This window comes from Eschrichtius robustus, chromosome 19 (genome assembly GCF_028021215.1).
Source record: "Eschrichtius robustus isolate mEscRob2 chromosome 19, mEscRob2.pri, whole genome shotgun sequence".
In the NCBI taxonomy this organism is placed as follows: domain Eukaryota; kingdom Metazoa; phylum Chordata; class Mammalia; order Artiodactyla; family Eschrichtiidae; genus Eschrichtius; species Eschrichtius robustus.
Window position 1 is genome coordinate 14,546,759 of NC_090842.1, and position 24,332 is coordinate 14,571,090.

The following is a 24,332-nucleotide window of genomic DNA, read 5'->3' on the forward strand; positions in this document are numbered from 1 at the left end:
TGCATACATGGTTTTACCCATTGTGTGACCCAGAGCTTGCCAATATCAAATACAGCATTTTGAGTAAATCAGTGGCATCTTGGGGATATACATTTGCCATATTCCATGCAAATGTACTATTAGGGGCTTTGATGTTTTAAAATGTTTGGATTCTAGATAAAAGCATTTCAGATATTCATGGGGTTCAATAATTGGCTTATCATTGGCACAGTATTTACATTAACATGTCAGAGCTGAGCAATAGGGCACATTCTGGACAATAAGTCAGTGGAGATTTCTTGGAGTAACTGATTTGAGGTGCTTACTTTGACTTGTTTTTTCCCTCCAGGGCATACGACATAGGGCACATCTTCCAAATGTACTTGGACTGGACTTTGTGTTTAAATGCCTGTGGAAGGGTATGCTGCTGTGGGCACCAGTTGCTCAGAGTTCTCCATGGACTCAGTTTGAAGTGTTTGGAGTACACTGCGTAGGTCTTTGGGTACACAAACTCCCCTCTTATTGTGCATCAGTCACAGTTACCCTTAAGTTGTAGGTCACTTTCATTTTCCTTCAAAAGAGTCTATCATTCAAATATGCCCTACAAATCTGTAACATCTCTCCAGCCATTTTCACATTCTATATGAACAGACATTCAACTTCATTTATATAGATTTTCCTATGGTATGTGCCTTACCCAATATAACGTAGATCAGGGTGGGGGCATTGTATAAATAAATATATTCTGAATTTTAGAAACTTTTATAACACCCAAATGTTAAAGCAACTGATAAAGGCATTATGAATCAGCTTTTTCTAAAGAACTATTTTTCCTCAAGTTAGACAGGCCTACTTGAAATGAAGCAAGAGAACTGAAAGTCAAAATGGGAAACAATAGAGCAAAATGGAAAGAATTATGGAATAAAGATTTAGACTAGGGTTTCTCAATTTTTTAAAGTTATCACCTCCTAAAAAGAACCACTGTAATAAATTAATTTTATATCAAGTCAAATCAGTTAATTAAATATGATTTAAATTAGACAATTTCTACCTAACAAGAGAAATTAAATACTAAGGAATAAGATTCTGTTGGGCAGGGTGGAGCTTTGAAGGAACACAAACCATTGTTATATCTTAGTTGTTTCAATACCCAAGAGCCAATTTTTGCCTCTCTAGGGGCAACTCTCAACACCCAAGTTGACAGTATATGATTTAGATAGATCTCAATTGAAATACTAATTCTGCCACTGCTGTGTGACCTTTGGGAGGTATTTAACTGTTCCAATGCTCAGTTCATCCATCTCTAAAATGGGGACCTTAAAGAGTGCCTTCTCCTAGGATTGCTAAAACGTTTAAATGTAGTACCACATGTAATTACTTAGCAGTAATTGGACTACAAGAAAGCAATTAATGGGTAATTTTGCTGCCACTGTTGTTATCATTTTTATTATTGGGGAAGTTTAGATGGGAGAAAATGACTCAGGGAAGCAATTGAGTAAAAAGACTATACAAACATATAGAAGAGTCTTCAATTTGGAGTGATAAAACACCTGAATTAAACCACTACCGAGCTCACTTTAAACCTGAGAGCATCTCTGTGGAAAGGTTGCTGTGTAGCCAAAGTGGCAAATCAGAATCTGCATATAAACAGAATGTTCAGAATGTTAAGACAGTGGAATAAAGCATAAAGCTTTCTGTTGTTCCACTGCAGGAAGAGGGGGGACAGCCATGGCCTGACAACTACTAGTATCCAGGAGACATGGCTATAACATTCACCTATAAACTAGGAAACAGCACCAAAATTCTGCAGAGGAAGAACAATTCTAGACCCTCTTAGCTATTACCCACACAAAATGGTAGGAGAAGCTCTTTGTAAACTTTCCTCCTTCCATGTGGAGGGAAAAGTAATTCTTCTCAATTTCTAATTTAAAATGGAAAAGTACTCACCAAAGGAAACATCACCAAAATGCAGAGCAGGAACATTAAAATGGAAGGTAGGTCCAATGACACAGCCTCTGGAAGTAGGAATACAAGTTAAGGGAGTGGAAACAGAATCCAGTGAATTCAAGGTAACAATCAAGAAGTGGGTAGAGGTAAGTACTGAAAACCATAATTTAGCATTAAATCAATTACAGCATCATCTTGGACTTAAGGAAACTGTGAGATGATGGTCTAGCCCAATGGTTCTCAGAATTCCTTTTCCACTCTCAAACCTTTGGGTTTTAGCAAACGATGCTATGGTTAACTTACCACCATATTGCTATCAATGATGAGGCAGAGCAGACACATCACTGAACTAATGGCACAAAATGTTAATGTGGATGAGACACATATCATGAAAATTTATTAACTCAGGCAAGAAAAAAATTATAGGTTTAATCATATAATAGACATCAAAGACTATCAATGATACCAGTATTCCTTGGCCCACACCTTTATAAAACTGTTTTAATCCAGTTCCTACCACCAACTAGCTGTAATCTTGGCCAATCACTTTACCTCTGTAGGCCTCAGTTTCTTTTCCTAACGTACGAAAGAGAAGACTGGAACAGGTGGCCTTTAAGGACTCTTTAACTGTTGTTGTTCTGTTTCCCTCTCATACAAGACTCATGATCTTGGAGTGACACTCTAGCTTAAAATAAATAATAGAGAGATTCTACAGTTTCTAACTGACTTCAGGTGTGGTAGATAGCATAATGGTCCCCAAAGATGTCTATGTGCTAATCCCCACAATCTGTGAATATATTAGGTTACATGGCAAAGGGTAATTAAGGTGGCAGAAGGAATTAAGTTTGCTAATTAACTGATCTTAAGATAAGGGGATTAGCCTGAATTATCCAGGTGGGCTCAATGTAATCACAAAGGTCTTTAAAATTAGAACACAGGGGCAGAGAGGAGGTAGGAGTGAGGCAATGTGAGAAGGACTCAACCAGCCTTTGCTGGCTTTGAAGATAGAGGAGGCAGAACATGAGCCAAGGACCGTGGGCAGCTTCAAAAAGCTGAACAAGGTTAGGAGATGAATTCTCCCCTAGAGCTTCCAGAAAGAAACACAGCCCTGGCCAACACCTTGATTTTAGCGCAGTAAGACCTGTGTTGGACTTTAGATCTACAGAACTGTAAAATAATAAATCTGTATTGTTTTAAGCTACTATGTTTGTGGTAATTTATTACAGCAGCAATAGAAAACCAATATATCAGATATTTGTTTATTCTTGTCTTTCTCCATGGTCCATGTCCCTAAAATCTCTAGACCAAAGGTAAGAACTGAAATAATTCCCCATCTATGTGCCAAGCTTTTAAAAGTTATAGACACAAATACCAGAAACCCCACTAAGCATGAGTCTCCGGCTGTTGAAAGCCTGGGAGGAGAGATGACAACAAAGACTCAATGCAGTAAGTTTCAATTCTAAAAGCCTTTCCCAGGACCATCTATTCTATTTCATGCTAATGATCCAAAGTGGTTTCAAAAGGAGCAGCTGGTACTTAGCAAGGAATTAGGATCCAGCTGAGATAAGTCAAAGGAGCCTACAGATTAGATACTTGATTTGTAAAAGAAGTTTTGGGGGGGCCAAAGAAACAAATAGATCAAAAGTGTCTGAAATGCACAAAAGCCTAAAGAAATAAGAAAGATCACAAAACTGCACAAAGCAGTCATTTAATCAGTGTAGTAGAAAAAAACCAGAGTTAAATCACATTTGTTCAAAGGCACAGGTAACTAGGGGAACTGCAGCTGAATACCAACTGGACTTAGATATTGTCACATTCATTCAAACAGGGATTCTGGACATTAGGGCAGTCTCTGCCAAGATGGTATCCTCCATCAATGCAATGGTCTGTTAAAATTAGAATTTTAAAGACTAAGAGAGTGACTGAATTATGATGTTATGTGAAACGGGTTGAATGCAAAATATGCTACAGTTAAACTGTATAAAGTCACATATGTAAAAATAGGAGGGAACAAAACTGTTCATGGGTAATTTAAAAAATCACATTAACTTTACAGTGCTGTTTATCCAACCACTTAAAATACTGTGTCATGCAGCTGGAGAAATCAATAGAAACAGCAACTGTTCTGATCTTTCAAGGCATATTAGCCAAAATTATGTGGTACTAAGGAAAGAAGATTACCCAAAGATAAAAGAATAAGAAACAAAATTACAGAATCCACAATATTAACTTTATAGAGACTTCTTGGACCATAAGGCCCAAGAAAGAGTTCCTGGCAAAGTCATAAGTAAAATCAGTATTACTGCGTGGAGCTGGAAATAAATAATAAATTATACATGTATTTCACCCTTTATCATTAGACATTTATTTATGACACTAGATATTTGCCAAGTTTTCAAAATTATTGTTTGTGGTTTGAAGTGCTAGAACACTTTGGACAAATGCAATTTAGACAAGAATATTTCTCTTAGCAATCTGTGATTAGTTTTAGGATGAACATAAGCATTCTTTCCACAGTCAGACTTTCCTTTCCTTTGAAAGAAACAAGGAATGAACATCGAAAATAAGAAAGTGGCATGGGAGTGGTGTGAATGGTAAGGTGCAGAGGATAAAACAAGAGACTTAACCTCCACAGAGCACCTGGAGTATTAACTAGTCCAAGTTTACTTGCAAGTTCCTAGGAGATTCCTAAACCCTATTATTCACAGTGGAAAAACCAAGCAGACCCTAACCTATTCAGACATTGCTAGTGACACGCATTACTAGTTTGGGATCTTTAGGAGAACAGATCAGAGGTTTAAAAAATTCACCCATGAAATGAATGAATTATAGGCTCCTGGAAATTAAAAAAAATAACAGCCTCACTGAAATATAATTCACATGCTATACAATTCACCCATTTAAAGTGTATAAGTCAATGGTTTTTGTATAGTATTCACATATATGTGCAACCACCACCTGGGTTAACTTTAGAACATTCCCGTCACCTCAAAAAGAAACCCCATACCCTTTAACTATCACCCTCTATCTCCATCTCCCACCTCCACCCCTGGCCCTAAGTAACCACTAATCTACTTCCTATCCATATACAGATTTTCTCTCTCTGGACATTTCACATAAATGGAATCATACAATATATGGTCTTTTGTGACTGGCTTCTTTCACTTGTCATAGCGTTTTCAAGGTTCATTCACTGTACCATGCTGTAGCATGTACATCCTTTCTTTCTTTTTTCATTCCTTTTTATGGTCTTAATAACATTCCATTGTGTGGATAGACCACATTTTGTTTATTCATTCATCAGTTGGTAGACACTTGGATTATTTCCACCTTTTGGCTACTATGAATAATGCTGTAATAAACATTCATGTACAAGTTTTTGTATGGATTTATATTTTCATTTTTCTTGGGTATGTATCTAGGAATGGAATTGCTGGGTCATATGGTAACTCAACGTAACGTACTCAAGTACTCAAGTAACGTTTACTTGAGAAAACCTGTCAGACTGTTTTCCAAAGCGGCTATATATTTTACATTCCCACCATCAGTGTATGAAGGTTCTGATTTCTCTACATTCTCTCCAACACTTGTTGTTTTCCATTTTTAAAATTATAGCCATCCACGTGGGTGTAAAGTTGTATCTCATTATGGTTTCAATTTGCATCTCCCTGATGATTAATGATGTTGAGAGTCTTTTCATATGTTATTAATCATTTGTATATCTTCTTTAGAGAAATGTCGGCTCAGATGGTTTGTCCAATTTTTGATTGGTTGTCTTTTTATTACTGAGTGTAAATGTTCTCTATATATCTTAGATATAAGTCCCTTTTCAGATATGTGATTTACAAATACTTTCTCCCATATTGTGGTTTGTTTTTTCACTTTCTTAATAGTGTCCCTTAAGGCACAAAATTTTTAAATTTTGATGAAGTCTAATTTATTTATTTTTTCTTTGATTGCTTATACTTAGGTGTCATCTTTAAGAAACCTTTGCCTAATCCAAGGTCATGCATATTTGCACTTATGTTTTATTTAAACAGTTGTATAGTTTTAGTTGTTACATTTGGGTCTTTGGCCCATATTATGTTAATTTTGTATGTGGTCTGAGGTTTGGGGGGGGTCCAACTTTATCCTTTTGCATGTGGATATCCAGTTGTTCCAGCAGCATCGGTTGAAAAAACTATCCTTTTTCCCATTGAATTGTCTTGATACTCTTGATTAAAATAAATTGACCATAACTGTGTGAATTTATTTTTGGACTCTCAATTCTATGCCATTGATCTATATGTCTATCTTTATGCCAGTACAACACATTCTTGATAACTGTATCAAAACTATAGTAAGTTTTGAACTGGGAAGTGTAAGTCCTCCAAATTTGTTCTTATTTTTTTTAATTGTTTTGGCTATTCTGGGATTCTTGCATTTCCATATAAAGTTTAGTATCAGCTCGTCAATTACCGCAGAAAGGGCAGCTGAAATTTTGACAGAATCATGTTGAATCTATACATCATTTTGGGAAATACTGCCATCTTAGGTTAATATTGAGTCTTCCAATCCATGAAAACAGATGTCTTTTCACTTATTTAGGTCTTCTTTTAAATTCTTTTCAATGATGTTCTGTAGTTTTCAATGTACAAGTCTTACACTTTTTTTTTGTTAAATTTATGCCCAACTTTATCATCTTTTTTGAAACTATTGTAAATGGAATTTTCTTAATCTCATTTTTGAATTTTCATTGCTACGGTCTAGAAATACAATTGATTTTTGTACATTGATTCTATATCCTGCAATTGTTCTGAACTCATTCGTTAGCTCTATAGTTTTTTGGTAGATTCCTTAGGATATTCTATATATAATATCATGTCATCTGCAAAGAGAGATAGTTTTACTTCTTCCTTTCCAACCTGAATGCCTTTTATTTCTTTTTCTTGCCTAATTGCCTTGGATAGAACCTCCAAGTACAATGTTGAGCAGAAACAACTTTCAGTTTTATTAATTTTCTCTATTGTTTTTCTTTATTTCATTAATTTCCACTCTAATCTTTATTACTTCCTTCCTTGTGCTTGCTTTGGATTTAGTTAGCTCTTCTTTTTCAAGTTTCTTAAGGTAGCAATTTAGGTTATTGATTTGAAATCTTTCTTCTTTTTAAATACAGGCACTTACAGCTATCAGTTTCCCTCTAAGCGCTACTTTTACCACATCTCATAAGTTTTGGTATATTGTGTCTTGTTTTCATTTATCTCAAAGTATTTTAAAATTTCTGTTGTAATTTCTTCTTTAACCTATTGGTAATTTAGGGGTGTTTTTTACTTTCCACATATTTGTAAATTCTCCAGATTTCCTTCTATTTTTGATTTTCCATTCATTTCTTTCTAGTTGAAGAACACACTCTCTATGATTCAAATTATTTAAAATTTATTGAGACTTGTTTTATGGCTTAACACATGGTGTATTCTGGAAAATGTTCCAAGTGCACTTGTTGGGTTCTACAGGTATCTGTTAGGTCCAGTTGGTTTATGGTATTGTTCAGCTCTTCTATTTCCTTTATGATGTTCTGCCTAGTTGTTCTATCCACTGTTGAAAGTAGGGTAGTGACATCTCCAACTACTACTGTTCAATTACCTATTTCTCTCTTCAGTTCTGTAAGCTTTTGCTTCATGTATTTTGGGGATCTGCTGTTAAGTGCATCGATGTTTATAATTGTTGTATCTTCTTGATGGACTGACTATTATTGTAAAATGTTCTTCTTTGTCTTTGTAACAATTTTTGTTCTAAAGTTTATTTAGATATTGGTATAGCCACTCCAGCTTTCTTTTGGTTAGTGTTTGCAGGGTATCTTTTTCCATCCGTTTAAAAAAGTTTGAACCTATTCATACTTTCAGATCTAAAGTGCGTCTCTTGTAGACAGCAAAAAGTTGGATCATATTTTGTATGTGTGTTTTTAAAGTCTATTCTGCTAATCTCTGCCTTTTAATTTAAGTGTTAAATATATTTATAGTTAATATAACAATGATAAATTAGGATTCCTTCTTCCTTTTCTCTATTTGTTTTCTACATGTCTTAATGTTTTCTCAGTTCTTCTATTCTTTCACTATTGCCTTCCTTTGAGTTAAATGGATATTTTCTAGTATAGCCTTTTAATTCCCTTGTCATCTCTTTTACTATATTTTTGGTTAGTTTAGGAAATAATTTAGGAAATGGGCATTCACATCCTGAATTTGGATAAATAATTCACAGAGTCACAGGGTAAGACAATAGGATTCATGTAACAGGAATGTCTCCCAAACCCAAATTCACCAGTCACTGCACCTAATATACAACCTTGCAGGTAGGAGGTGCTCATTAAGAGTTTATTAAACAAATATCCAAAATACATGTTTTTTTTTTCTAAATACAGTAGCAATGTGTGCATGTTGATAGTTAGATACAATATTAATTATTAGGCTAAACTTAAAATGTGGAATGACTGGATGAAATTGGGATGGGCTTTTTTATCCAACTTGAAGGACAGTTAGCCTGTCTCAGCCAGCAGTTTGATTTTTCTTTGCCTGCATGAAAAGTAAAATTATGGTCCTTTAACATCCTATTCTTTCTTGCCTATAGATAGGACTATTTTCCTTTTATCTTAAATGTTTATAAGAGCAGAGTTTTAAGATTTTTATCTTTCTCACTTTTGTATGGAGGCCCGTCTATGATGCTGGATGTTGCGGAGGGTACTCATGATTCTGAACAATATTTCCTGGTGCCAAGAAGTCAGAAAGCCTTGATTCAGTTGGGGGCTTTCAAGAGCTGATCTTCTGGAACTTAACAAGGGGGCTAAGGGGCCAGATGATCTCTGAATGATAGACAAGGTTGCACTTGCAAGTTTGCTCTTCCTGCTTCTCCAGATAACTACCTCCACTGTTTGTCATGAGATGTGAATTGTTATGGAGGTGGGAGGTGGGTTAAAGTTTATATAATGTGAAAAAGTACTCCTGTTCTTCTCATATTCTGCACATCCCTGAAGGAGGTAAATCTTGGGCCAGGATAAGCATGATACATCTTCTTAAGAGTCAATGTTATTCAAATATCTGGAAAGCTACTCTAATTTTTTCTTTTAGCACAAACACAGATGCATTATGGAAAAGAATGTAAACGCATTGTGAATGTTTCAGATAAGTCTTGAGATCTTTTTAAAGACTTTATGACTGTGGTAGGTTGTCTTAGCCATGCCACAGAACACCTGAGGCATATGCACTCACTCTCCTTACTTGTTAGGGGTTGTATTCATTTGCTAGGACTGTCATAAAGTATTAGAGACTCAGTGGTTTAAACAACAGAAATTTATTTCCTCACAGTTCTGTAGGCTGGAAGTCCAAGATCAATGTGTTGGCAGGGTTGGTTTCTTCTGAGGAACTCCCTCCTTAGCTTGTAGATGGGTACCTTCTCCCCATGTCTTCCCACAGTCTTTTCCTGTTTGTGTATCTGTCCTAATGTCCTCTTCTTACAAGGACACCATTCTTATTAGATTAGGGCCCACCTATATGACCTCATTTTACCTTAATTACTTCTTTAAAAGTCTTATCTCCAAATGCAGTCACATTCTGAAGCACTGAGTGTTAGGACTTCAACATATGAAATTTGGGAGGATGTAATTCACCCTAGAACAGAGATACTTAGGTGGAAGAATTGAGAAGAAATGGTAATCGCCTTGGAGTCAATCTTAAGATTCTAAATTTCCAGTAGGTATCACAAGATCAATAAGTTTTCCCAGGACCCTTCAGGCCTAGGAAGTATGTCTGTCTCTTTTCTATGTTATCTCCAGGCCACAAAGGAGACCTCAGCTGTAGATGGAGTGAGGTCCTGCTAGGCTACTGACCCATAATAAGAGAGACTACCATGGTAATTAACAACCTGTTGCTGTGGGAATCTAAATAGAATCTGCAATCTATTCTGAAGATATGATCTTTTTAAGCACCAGGAACTAAAGCTATAGATCTGCCCAATGGGTTGGTCACAGAGAACTTCTTTTTAAAACCTGAGGACAAACAAAGCAGCTAGAGAAGCCATTAAAAGACATCTAGCACAAAAGCTGCAAGTGTCTAGCCTTGACTGACTGACACTATAAGTAGACTTTTATAATTCCTGGAGACATTAAAGGTTAAGAGCACTTAAAGAATTTCCTTAAAATAAAAACAAGAGATGCAGGTTTACAGAAACTGTGATAACAGTTAGAGTTTAATTATAGGAGATGATTTTATCCAGGTGTTAATACCTACTTTCCCTAAACATACTAAAACAGAGAGTAAGTAGAAACTAATATAGTGTTTAAGTTCTTATTTTATAAGGTTACAGCTTATAGAAAAACTAGATTCCAAAATACCATCTGCATCCATACTACAGTAATAAGTTAAACATGTTCACTAGAGAAACACTGGTGGAAATTTAAAACACCCCAGTATGTTGATGTGGTCATATCAACAAAGACAGTTATGGACATTCAAGACATGATCTAGTTTTGGTTTTTTAAAGTAAGTTTATGAAAGGATTTTATTTTTACATTTTACTTCTGTAACAGTAAAAAGTAAACAGTAGGGAATCAAATTGTTGCTACTTTCAGACAGGTATCAATATTGTTGACAAAAAAATAAATAAATATTTTGGCAACCTAGTAATTCTCCATTAATTTGTAAAGTGCTCTAGTTTTGAAGTTTAAGAAAGCATTAGGTAAAAACTTCAGTTTCCACATTACCTGTAGAAGTAACTTACATAATGGTCAATTTCACAGGCTCTGGTGATCCATTGACATTGACCAGGAACTCTTCTTCAAAGTGTCCCAGGATGGAAGAACTGAAGGAGATCTGGACAGCCTGGACTCCACTTGGATCGATGATACCTTCCTTGGGACTGAAAACAAAGCAGGTCCCCACAGCCGAAGTTGGAGGGATCACGTTGAAGAGGGCATCAATGCTGCCTTTGTTGGATAGTACTGCCTATATCAAAAAGACAAGAATGAAAAGGTAGGCAGTGGGCCTCTGATTTATTTTCATATAAGCACCAACACAGAGACAGCTGCAGGAAGTAGAACCACAGAAAAACTCCAGGGGAAAAATAAGCAGTCTTCTGTCTTGAATGTTTGAAGACAGGAATCCCAAGCCAGAAAGTAATTTTTATCAGAAACAGAAAGTGTTTTTATCGCCTCTTTAAAATAGAGTTAGTCATATGCATTATATTCATGCTATAAAGATTGATCATAATCACATTTATTGAAGAAGAACCTTAAAAGACCTTTTTTTTTGATTCTATCTCTGAAGTAACCAAGGGAAGGTAGGTCTTTCTCTTATACACATGAGAAGGCTGGGATTAAGTGGCATGCTGAAAAATAAAAAGCAAGTTAGAATAGAGGATCAAGAACTATCTAAGCCTATGTTTATAATGTAGCTTGAAGAATGCAGAATGAGCTATTATTGTGGATTCCAGATTGCAAGGATTCTCTTTGTTGTACCATTAGATTTCATCCTATTGTGATATTTTCATCTCAAACTGTAATGGATGGATAACTGTTTTGGGATGCTTATGTGAGCCATTGTTTTACTACAGAAAAGTTTTTTGTTCGTTTGTCTGGTTTTGGTTTTTTTTGGCTGTGCAGTGCTGTGTGAGGCATCTTAATTCCCCGACCAGGGATGGAACCCGTGTCCCCCCAACAGTGGAAGCATGGAGTCTTAACCACTGGACCGCCAGGGAAGTCCCATACAGAAAAGTTTTATTCCTATATACTAATGTTCTGGAACCAAGTCATTGCCCATATTTGATTGCACATGAGGTGTGTGTACAAAGCTCACGCGTGGCATTCAGAGGCCTCCACAGCTGGGTCCATCTACCACTCCCACTGTCACTTTCCACAAGTCCATCCATGAACTTGTACTATAGACACACAGTCCTATTCCTCGGCTTCTAGAACACAATCTCTATTCCTTGCCAACGCTTACACCTGAATGGGTGAACAGTCATTCTCTCTACTTAGAAAGTGCCTTCAACCTACATCAAGGAACTGGAGGGAAAAAAGAGGAGGTGATGAAGAAAGATTCAGAAAAGTATGGGGGGCATGTCAGGAACCGAGAAAGCCAAGAGACAACTTCCAAAAGGGGTTGAACGGGGATAGAGGTTAAGGAGAATAAGCTTTGAGAAAATTCTATAGATTTTTTATTTTTAATTAGAGGCCATCCCTGCCCTTGAAGAAGAAAGTAATTTCAATAGAGTGTGACTGTAGAATCCAGAGTACAAATGTTTAGGGAGTGAGTAGGTGCAGAGGAAATAGTGGTTGACTATTCTTGATTCCTGTTTTGAGAAGACTAGTGGTAAAAAAGAGAAAATGGGGGTGGCAAAGCTGCAGGAAGGTATGGTAGGTGAGACTTAGTCTATTTATACTACTAAATGAGATAATGCACACTTAAGGCCCAGCCTAGATGTTTGTTTTTGTAATAAGAAAAGGGGACTAGGTAACCAAGGTAATAGGGTCTGGGTGGATGTAGGGGGTCCACTAGATCAGGTTGCCTCCTCAGGAGCAGACAAGAAGGAATCAAGAGCATAAGTAGGATACAGTCAGGGGCTCTTGCAAAGGAAGACAACCACTCCTGCCAAGAGAAGACGGATGATGTACCAAAAGAGGTACATAACTAAGTGTTACTTGATACGTTGTTCATCTTTTTACATTTATTTCCCATCTCCCTCATCCTGTGTTCCCTGGTCATAGGAGTTATGCTTCATCCTTTATTCCTTTCAAAAAGACCATGCAGAAAAGTGATTATGACCAGGGTCTCAGAAGCCAAATGCCTGGGTTCAAATCCCAGCTTTTCCACTGACGTGACTAGCTGTGTGACCTTGCAGAACCTGCTTGGCTTCTCTGTGTCCATTTCCCCATCTGTAATGTGTAAGTATTACTGATAAACCAGGGAACCCGGGCAGCAGCCGTAGTTGCCACCTGGGGCCAAGCACCACAGTTCATCTTGTTCGCCGTATAGCTGACAGGGTCTTGGTGCTCCAGCTGGGTGTCAGGCCTGTGCCTCTAAGATGGGAGAGCCGAGTTCAGGACACTGGTCCACCAGAGACCTCCCAGCTCCACGTAATATCAAACAGTGAAAGCTCTTCCAGAGATCTCCATCTCAATACTAAGACCCAGCTCAACTCAACGACCAGCAAGCTACAGTGCTGGACAACCTATGCCAAACAACTAGCAAGGCAGGAACACAACCCCACCCATTAGCAGAGAGGCTGCCTAAAATCTTAATAAGGTCACAGACACCCCAAAACACACCACTGGACGCGGTCCTGCCCACCAGAAAGACAAGATCCAGTCTCATCAACCAGAACGCAGGCACCAGTCCCCCCAACCAGGAAGCCTACACAACCCACTGAACCAACCTTGGCCAGTGGGGGCAGACACCAAAAACAACAAGAACTACGAACCTGCAGCCTGCAAAAAGAAGACCCCAAACACAGTAAGTTAAGCAAAATGAGAAGACAGAGAAACACACTGCAGATGAAGGAGCAAGGTAAAAACCCACCAGACCAAACAAATGAAGAGGAAATAGACAGTCTACCTGAAAAAGAATTCAGAGTAATGATAGTAAAGATGATCCAAAATCTTGGAAATAGAATGGAGAAAATACAAGAAACGTTTAACAAGGACCTAGAAGAACTAAAGAGCAAACAAACAATGATGAACAACACAATAAATGAAATTAAAAATTCTCTGGAAGGGATCAATAGCAGAATAACTGAGGCAGAAGAACGGATAAGTGACCTGGAAGATAAAATAGTGGAAATAACTACCATAGAGCATAATAAGGAAAAAAGAATGAAAAGAATTGAGGACAGTCTCAGAGACCTCTGGGACAACATTAAACGCACCAATATTCGAATTATAGGGGTCCCAGAAGAAGAAGAGAAAAAGAAAGGGACTGAGAAAATATTTGAAGAGATTATAGTTGAAAACTTCCCTAATATGGGAAAGGAAATAGTCAATCAAGTCCAGGAAGAACACAGAGTCCCATACAGGATAAATCCAAGGAGAAACACACCAAGACACATATTAATCAAACTATCAAAAATTAAATACAAAGAAAAAATATTAAAAGCAGCAAGGGAAAAACAACAAATAACATACAAGGGAATCCCCATAAGGTTAACAGCTGATCTTTCAGTGGAAACTCTGCAAGCCAGAAGGGAGTGGCAGGACATATTTAAAGTGATGAAAGGGAAAAACCTACAACCAAGATTACTCTACCCAGCAAGGATCTCATGCAGATTTGACGGAGAAATTAAAACTTTTACAGACAAGCAAAAGCTAAGAGAATTCAGCACCACCAAACCAGCTTTACAACAAATGCTAAGGGAACACACAAGAGAAGGAAAACACCTACAATAACAAACCCAAAACAATTAAGAAAATGGTAATAGGAACATACATATCGATAACTACCTTAAATGTAAAAGGATTAAATGCTCCAACCAAAAGACACAGACTGGCTGAATGGATACAAAAACAAGACCCCTATATATGCTGTCTACAAGAGACCCACTTCAGACCTGGGAACACATACAGACTGAAAGTGAGGGGATGGAAAAAGATATTCCATGCAAATGGAAATCAAAAGGAAGCTGGAGTAGCAATTCTCAGATCAGACAAAAGAGACTTTAAAATAAAGGCTATTGTAAGAGACAAAGAAGGACACTACAGAATGTTCAAGGGATCAATCCAAGAAGATATAACAATTGTAAATATTTATGCACCCAACATAGGAGCACCTCAATACATAAGGCAAAGGCTAACAGCCATAAAAGGGGAAATCGACAGTAACACAATCATAGTAGGGGACTTAAACACCCCACTTTCAACAACGGACAGATCATCGAAATTGAACATAAATAAGGAAACACAAGCTTTAAATGATACATTAAACAAGATGGACTTAATTGATATTTATAGGACATTCCATCCTAAAACAACAGAATACACTTTCTTCTCAAGTGCTCATGGAACATTCTCCAGGATAGATCGTATCTTGGGTCACAAATCAAGGCTTGGTAAATTTAAGAAAACTGAAATCATATCAAGTATCATTTCCAACCACAATGCTATGAGACTAGATACCAATTACAGGAAAAAATCTGTAAAAAAATACAAACACATGGAGGCTAAACAATACACTACTAAATAACCAAGAGATCACTAAAGAAATCAAAGAGGAAATCAAAAAACACCTAGGAAGAAATGACAATGAAAACACGACCACCCAAGACCTATGGGATGCAGCAAAAGCAGTTCTAAGAGGGAAGTTTATAGCAATACAATCCTACCTCAAGAAACAAGCAACATCTCAAATAAACAACCTAACCTTACACCTAAAGCAATTAGAGAAAGAAGAACAAAAAACCCCCAAAGTTAGCAGAAGGAAAGAAATCATAAAGATCAGATCAGAAATAAATGAAAAAGAAATGAAGGAAATAATAGCAAAGATCAATAAAACTAAAAGCTGGTTCTCTGAGAAGATAAACAAAATTGATAAACCATTAGCCAGACTCATCAAGAAAAAAAGGGAGAAGACTCAGATCAAAAGAATTAGAAATGAAAAAGGAGAAGCAACAACTGACACTGCAGAAATACAAAGGATCATAAGAGGTTACTACAAGCAAGTATATGCCAATAAAATGGACAACCTGGAAGAAATGGACAAATTCTTAGATAAGCACAACCTTCCGAGACTGAACCAGGAAGATATAGAAAATATAAACAGACCAAACACAAGCACTGAAATTAAGACTGTGATTAAAAATCTTCTAACAAACAAAAGCCCAGGACCAGATGGCTTCACAGGCGAATTCTAGCAAACATTTATAGAAGAGTTAACACCTATCCGTCTCAACTTCTTCCAAAATATAGCAGGGGGAGGAACACTCCCAAACTCATTCTATGAGGCCACCATCACCCTGATAACAAAACCAGATAAAGATATCACAAAGAAAGAAAACTACAGGCCAATATCACTGATGAACACAGATGCAAGAATCCTCAACAAAATACTAGCAAACAGAATCCAACAGCACATGAAAAGGATCATACACCATGATCAAGTGGGGTTTATCCCAGGATGCAAGGATTCTTCAATATACGCAAATCAATCAATGTGATACACCATATTAACAAACTGAAGGATAAAAACCGTATGATTATCTCAATAGATGCAGAAAAAGCTTTCGACAAAATTCAACACCCATTTATGATAAAAACCCTCCACAAAGTAGGCACAGAGGGAATGTACCTCAACATAATAAAGGCCATATATGACAAACCCACAGCCAACATTGTTCTCAGTGGTGAAAAACTGAAACCATTTCCACTAAGATCAGGAACAAGACAAGGTTGCCCACTCTCATCACTATTATTCAACATAGTTTTGGAAGTTTTAGCCACAGCAATCAGAGAAGAAAAAGAAATAAAAGGAATCCAAATTGGAAAGGAAGAAGTAAAGCTGTTACTATTTGCAGATGACATGATACTCTACATAGAGAATCCTAAAGACACTACTAGAAAACTGCTAGAGCTAATCAATGAAATTGGTAAAGTAGCAGGATACAAAACTAATGCACAGAAATCTCTTGCATTCCTATACACCAGTGATGAAAAATCTGAAAGAGAAACTAGGAAAACACTCCCATTTACCACTGCAACAAAAAGAATAAAATACCTAGGAATAAACCTACCTAAGGAGACAAAAGACCTGTATGCAGAAAACTATAAGACACTGATGAAAGAAATTAAAGATGATATAAACAGATGGAGAGATACACCATGTTCTTGGATTGGAAGAATCAACATTGTGAAAATGACTATACTACCCAAAGCCATCTACAGATTCAATGCAATCCCTGTCAAACTACCAATGGCATTTTTCACAGAACTACAACAAAAAATTTCACAATTTGTATGGAAACACAAAAGACCCCAAATAGCCAAAGCAATCTTGAGAAAGAAAAACGGAGCTGGAGCAATCAGGTTCCCTGACTTCAGACTATATTACAAAGCTACAGTAATCAAGACAGTATGGTACAGGCACAAAAACAGAAATATAGATCAATGGAACAGGATAGAAAGCCCAGAGATAAACCCACACACATATGGTCACCTTATCTTTGATAAAGGAGGCAAGAAGATAACAATGGAGAAAAGCCAGCCTCTTCAATAAGTGGTGCTGGGAAAACTGGACAGCTACATGGACAAGACTGAAATTAGAACACTCCCTAACACCATACACAAAAATAAACTCAAAATGGATGAAAGACCTAAATGTAAGGCCAGACACTATCAAACTCTTAGAGGAAAACATCGGCAGAACACTCTATGACATAAATCACAGCAAGATCCTTTTTGACCCACCTCCTAGAGAAATGGAAATAAAAACAAAAATAAACAAATGGGACCTAATGAAACTTAAAAGCTTTTGCACAGCAAAGGAAACCATAAACAAGATGAAAAGACAACCCTCAGAATGGGAGAAAATATTTGCAAATGAAGTAACTGACAAAGTATTAATCTTCAAAATTTACAAGCAGCCCATGAAGCTCAATATCAAAAAAACAAACAACCCAATCCAAAAATGGGCAGAAGACCTAAGTAGACATTTCTCCAAATAAGATATACAGATTGTCAACAAACACATGAAAGGATGCTCAACATCACTAATCATCAGAGAAATGCAAATCAAAACTACAATGAGGTATCAGCTCACACTAGTCAGAATGGCCATCATCAAAAAATCTACAAACAATAAAGGCTGGAGAGGATGTGGAGTAAGGGAACCCTCTTTCACTGTTGGTGGGAATATAAATTGATACAGCCACTATGGAGAACAGTATGGAGGTTCCTTAAAAAACTAAAAATAGAAGTACCATACGACCCAGCAATCCCACTACTGGGCATATACCCTGAGAAAACCATAATTCAAAAAGAGTCATGTACCACAATGTTCACTGCAGCTCTATTTACAATAGCTAGGACATGGAAGCAACCTAAGTGTCCATCAACAGATGAATGGATAAAGATGTGGCATATATATACAATGGACTATTACTCAGCCATAAAAAGAAACGAAATGGAGTTATTTGTAGTGAGGTGGATGGACCTATAGTCTGTCATATAAAGTAAGTCAGAAAGAGAAAAACAAATACCGTATGCTAACACATATATATGGAATCTAAAAAAAAAAAATGTTCTGAAGAACCTAGGGGCAGGACAGGAATAAAGATGCAGACGTAGAGAATGGACTTGAGGACACGGGGAGGGAGAAGGGTAAGCTGGGATGAAGTGAGAGAGTGGCATGGACATATATACACTATCAAATGTAAAATAGATAGCTAGTGGGAACAGTCACATAGCACAGGCAGATCAGCTCGGTGCTCTGTGACCATCTAGAGGGGTGGGATAGGGAGAGTGGGAGGGAGATGCAAGAGGGAGGAGATATGGGGATACATGTATATGTACAGCTGATTCACTTTGTTATGAAGCAGAAACTAACACACCATTGTAAAGCAATTATACTCCAATAAAGATGTTTTAAAAAAATGTATTACTAACTTCTCAGATTGCTGTGAAAATGACATTTATTAAATTGCATAACTTTTAGAATAGTGCATGGCAAAGAGTGCTCATGAAAGACAGTGATTGCTATTTATGTCTCCAGTGCTAAGTAGAATGGGTTTAAGATTTACCTGTGCTTAAGAAGCAACTGATATGCACTAGTGATAACTTGAAGGCAACTCAAAGGTGTTAATGGTAACTCGAAGGACACTTGTTCTTCTCTCTGAGCTGGTGCATGGATTGCCTTTTTTCCTGTCTTACCCAGATTTTCTATAAGGTGCCAGCTCCTCTATTTTCGAGAATATGCATTTCATTCTTCTCCCCCTGACAAAGCAGCAACTACTTATGTATACGGAATCCAGCAAATTGTTTGACAATACAATTCTGACACCTTTTAATTACTAGTAATGCCCTTACCCTTGCAGTCCAACTCCTTGGAGAGGGGAAAATTTATAGTAGAACTACACCTCTCATTTGTTTTCCTTCTAATTATACGGGAATAGCATGTACTCTTGGGGGTTAGTCTTTATGTGTCTGCTAAGCTCAGCAATGACTAACAGCAATAGCTAGTTACTCAAATTTGTTTCAAGTAGGTAATGTAATAAATTGAAAGAGAGACGCAATGAGGCATCAGCATTAAATACACAGAGAGTGCAAAATATTCCCATAAGAAGCACCTTACCATGTCCTTCTCTGCCACTGCACAGCTCTCAAAACTGTCCAGTCTGATGCAGCACCTCATTTAACACTTACTTAGCTGGCTGTGGTTTGCTTTACTGTTCAATTATGGGAGGGTGGGAAGTGATGGTCTCAAGCATACTTCTGTTAAAATTTGTAAGAAATTATTATTACATTCAGAGAAACCCTATCCATTTTGTAACAGGGAAGAGCAAAATCTGACTCCATGTTGGATCCGTTTCTTTTATTTAACCTTTGCTTTTCACTGCTTTTGTTATTATAATCATACATAATGGCTTGCCTCAGGGCACCCTGCCCCTTTGCCTGAATGTTAAACTAAAGTGCCTTTGTTCAGCTCACAGGGTGACAATCTGACCCTGCCCACCTGTGAATGGCTGCAGAAAAGAGGAAATTAACACATCCCCTCCCCGATGCTGGCCAAGCCAGGAGATATTTTGCAAAACTAGGCCTTTTTACTTTACTTCCTCACCTCCTCCCCTTCTCTGTTCTATAAAAGAAACTGGCATCCAGACCCCAATAAGATGGTTTTTGCAGACACTAGTCTGACATCTTCTCAGTCTATTGGCTTTCTGAATAAAGTCACTATTCCTTGTCTCAACACCTTGTCTCCCAATTTATTGCCTTGTTGTGTAGCCAGCAGAGTGAGCTTGGACTCGATAACAATTCTGCATCAGAACTAAAGGTTCTTTTCCAATGTGGCATCCATAAGACACAGTCTGTACGGTGTGAGGGGAACTTGCACTGGATAAAGTACAGGCAGAATATCAATTTAATAAGAACAATTTAATTTAATAAGAACTCTTAAAACTTTTTTTCCCCTCCCTAAGTGACCATTTTTTCAGAATGCAATACAGGACAATGCAACATAGTAGCTGTGCCACTTTTCACTTTGTTAGTCACATGAGTGATTACTTCATTTAAGTTATGCTCTTACATATATTCCATCTCATCTCATGTATATTCCCTGACATTAACATCTCTATTTACCTTTCAAATCATCCCATTTGGCCCATCATTAAGTCTAACGAATGTGAGGACAAATGACACTGCAGGAAGCTCTCAACATCAATTGGGCACTTACCCCTCCCATGCTTAAGCTGAGCTGAATTGGTTGTAGACCAGATTTGCCCATAATGAGAGCCCAAGGGATTGAAAAGCCAGCAAAGGGCTTTCTCTTCCCACACGATGTAGAGCCCTAGTACCCCGGGGCTCACTAACATTTACAGGCTGTGTGACTTTGCCAAGTTACTTAACAAATGTGGCAGAGTCAGGTTGGCCATTCACTGAACCCATATCCTCTTCCTCCTGTGCCTATAGCTAGACTACATTTCCCAGCCACCCTTGCAGTTACAGACCCTAATAGGATATGAACAAAAGTGATACATGCCACCTCCATTACTACCTCCTATAAAAACCTCTCATGTGCACCCCTCCATGCCTTTCTCCTACTGCCAGTGTGATACACGTGAGACTACAATCTTGCAACTCAGATGTTAGGGGTGGGAGAGCCATGAGGTAGAATGAGGCTGAGTTCTTGATCCTCTGCGGGAGGAGAGCCATCTGCTGATGACCAAGCTTGTCTGGGACTTTACGTTAGGAACAAAATAGATATATTATTGTATTTGTTTGTTACAGTATGTAGCGTTACCTTAACTAGTAAAAACTTCTCTAAGCCCCAGCTTCCTCAGCTATAAAATGGGGATAGTCATTGTACCTTCTTCAAAGGGTTTTTGTGAGGACCAAGTGAACTAATGCATATGTGCTCAACATACATGAAGGGTGAGGATGTTGACTGAATTAACCACTATGTGTCTCATATTTCTCATGTGTAAAAACAGGTACAGTAAAACCCACCACTCATGGTTCTGTAAGAGTTAGAAATCACACACACATATGTAGGCATGCACACATAATAAGGCATGGAACTTGACACCTATTTGTCACTCATTAAGTAAATGCTTTTATTGTTAACTCTATAGAAATATAAACACTTACAATTTAGGAATCTTTCTACAATACACTTTCAATGGTTATAGTTTGATATAGTGTAAACAAGTGTCCTGGATATGAATTTAGTGATGAAGTGACACTGAAGTAACTTTGATCCTCACGAACCCATGGCTACATCATGTAAAAAATCATTTTGTATTTAATTGGAAAGACAAAGCAGGGAGATCTCTTCCAGAAATCAGGACAATTGGTTTTTAAATCAGAGAAAATTAATTAAAATTTTAAATTAGAGAAACTTCTGAAGTGTGAAAACAGCTATCCTCATTAGAACATTCTGGAAAATGTAAAAGGTTCTCTATCCTCTGATCTGTAGGATTTATGTTATCAGAGAACAAGCATTAAACAGATGGGGAGACGTATCTATGGTGTCCCCCTTTGCAACTTACAAAATGATGATGATAAAACCAATTAAGTTATGACTTTGATGCTTTTTATAAAGCTAGAGAGGCTGAAAAGGATGGAAAAAGTTGCTTCCCTCAACAAGGCTGGGAGGGAGGAGGAGGAGTTCGATCATTTGGGGTCTGAATAGGTACGAGTAATGGAAAAAATGTGATGTCACAAATTTTCTATCAATAAAAACACACACATAAAACAAAAAAAGCCAAGTACTTTTGAGTCTCAATGAACAATTCTAGTGCTTACCTCATAACAATGTACAGATCCAACAAAAACTTTTCCAATATCCAGCAACTCAAAGTTGAAGTGAATCTTTGGTCCCATTCCTTCCCCTTTGATTCGGAGGGGCAAACGGATCTCTCGACCTGTAAAAACAATTCAGACTTTATTACCCTCAGTGACGCTTTATTACCCCAGATTACCCACAACCTCTTATTAATGTAAGCAGTCAAGATTATTGCAACAACTCCCTACAATGGACTGAGGGAGTGTAATTTAACCAGTGCTGAAGATTTAGCTTATCTTTAAGAAACAAGAATACTGGTTAGTTTCTTAACTTTAGGGGAAAGCTTATATTGCAATCTAGGCTGACATTTTAGCAGAAAAAAACAATTTAAAAATTTAACCCAATCTTAACTGTATCCTTAAGTTTTTTATAAAGGAAAATAATTTCTCTAAATCAGAGAAGAATGACCGTAAGATGAGCGCCGCCACGGGGCTCCAAGAGACCTTGTTCACACTGATCTTTCCTAGATTTAGGAAGAGCCGGGGCATTAAGGGATCTGAGTCTAGGAGTCTTACCTGACCCTCACTTTGCAGCTTCTTTCATACAGAGGAAATGGAATCCACTAAACAGTATCCTTTACTACACAGCCACAATGCACCCAGGGTCAATACAGAGCACAAGCCTTTAAAGTACTGACTGCTTTTCTTTCCCTTTTAAAATGGGGTATGTATCTGCATCTGATAATATGTGATTATTATAAAAATATTAAAGGGAAAGTAGAAATTTTATCATAATTCCACCACCCAAAGATAACTATTGTTAGCATTTTGGTGCCAATCCTTCCACATTTAATCAGATTTAAGAATTGTTAATGTAAATGAGAGCATATGCTATAAATTATTTTTAGCCTGCTTTTTTTCACTTAACAATACATCTGGAACATTTTTACATATCATCACCTAAAGATGTAGTAAATATTTTTAACCAGTCCTTCTTATTGGATATTTAAGTGGCTTCCAAATTTTCATTACAACAAATTACAATGTAATTAATATCCTTTAATACATTTATGATCAATTTTCCTATGTTTTCTTTAAGCACTTTGAAGATACCATTCCATTATTTCTTGTCTTCCACCATTTCTGTTGAGAACTCAGTTTACAGTCTTATTGCTCATTTGAGATAATACGTCTTTTCCTCTGACTGAGTTAAGATTTTCCTTTTGTCTTTGTTTTTCAGCAGTTTTACTATAATGTTCCCAAGTGTGGTTTGCATTTATCCTTCTTGGGGTTTATTGCACTTTTTGAATCTGTGGATAAATGTATTTCACCCAATTTGGAAATTTTTTTTTGTCGTTATCTCTTCAAATATTGCTTATGCTCAATTTTCCCATTTCTTTATATATATATATATGTGTGTGTGTGTGTATATATATACACACACACGTATATATGAGCTTTTTACCACATTCCACTCAGTTCTTATGTTCTTTTCTGCATTTTGTCCCTATATGCTTTAGTGTAGCTATTTTCTTTGATTTATCTAATTTCCAGTTTACAAAATCTACCTCTAGGTATACCTAACAGGCTATTAAATTCATCTACTGAGTTCTTAATTTGTCATCATAACTTTTCCACGCTAGACTTCCTATTGGATTTTTTTGTAGTTTCCAGGTCTCTGCTCAATATTATCTTTAGTAAGAACATTAAAAAAAATCTGTGTCTAGAAATTCTATTACCTGGCTCTCTATGGGTTTGCTCCTATTGTTTATCTTGGTGTTCTATCAGACTGTGTTACCTCCTCATATACTTGGTTATTTCTGATTGAGTGCTGATCAGTGTATATAAAAAACTGTAGATTTAATTTGAAACACTAAGATGTTATCTTCTTCCAGGTTCTGGCTGGTGACTAGGGGATATTAGTGATCCCAGATAACCGAATCTAACCATTGGCAGTAAGATTCTGTGACGGAATTAAGCCCTGCAGCAAATCATTGGAGTGACTATTTTCTCAATTCTCCCAAGAAGGGTGTGTAGCTAGTACTATCCTACATATAGAAGAGAAGTTAATTCCTCATATATAAGACATACCTTAGAACATTAGGGATTAAATACTCTTGGAACCCCAGTGGAGAACTGTCTTAATCAAATCTATGCTTGAAAAATGATCCAAAGCTGAGCTCTAGTTCTTATAAGGACTTATTTCTAGTCCCCACTTTACTGGGTCCCACCCTCAAGCATGGGGGATTTCTAGGGCCCTTTCTCCTTGGGCATCCCATTAACTCCTATGTTTTCTTCCCTAACTCTGCTTAATTTTTCAGTCTCTGTAGTATCTCCCAAAAAGTCAATGTCACTAAGGATAAAGAGGCCCCCCAAATCTGATTGTTTTGGTTTCTTTCTTCTCCTGGATCTTGGTCCCCAAATCCTTCACTGTCCTGGCAGCTCTCTTTTGCTTTCTAAC

The 24,332-nt window shown here is 37.2% G+C and overlaps 1 protein-coding gene across 2 annotated transcripts in view; it reads right to left on the bottom strand.

The window, feature by feature from the left end:
- HYDIN (HYDIN axonemal central pair apparatus protein) overlaps window positions 1–24,332 on the bottom strand; it is a 348,607-nt gene that overhangs the window by 231,254 nt on the left and 93,021 nt on the right. For both annotated transcript variants that reach the window (XM_068527442.1, XM_068527441.1), the window contains exons 10-12: window positions 21,893–22,011; window positions 10,675–10,898; window positions 1,927–1,994 (exon numbers count right to left, since the gene is read on the bottom strand). In XM_068527442.1, coding sequence (XP_068383543.1) covers window positions 1,927–1,994; window positions 10,675–10,898; window positions 21,893–22,011 — 411 coding nt within the window. The remainder of the gene's footprint in view (window positions 1–1,926; window positions 1,995–10,674; window positions 10,899–21,892; window positions 22,012–24,332) is intronic.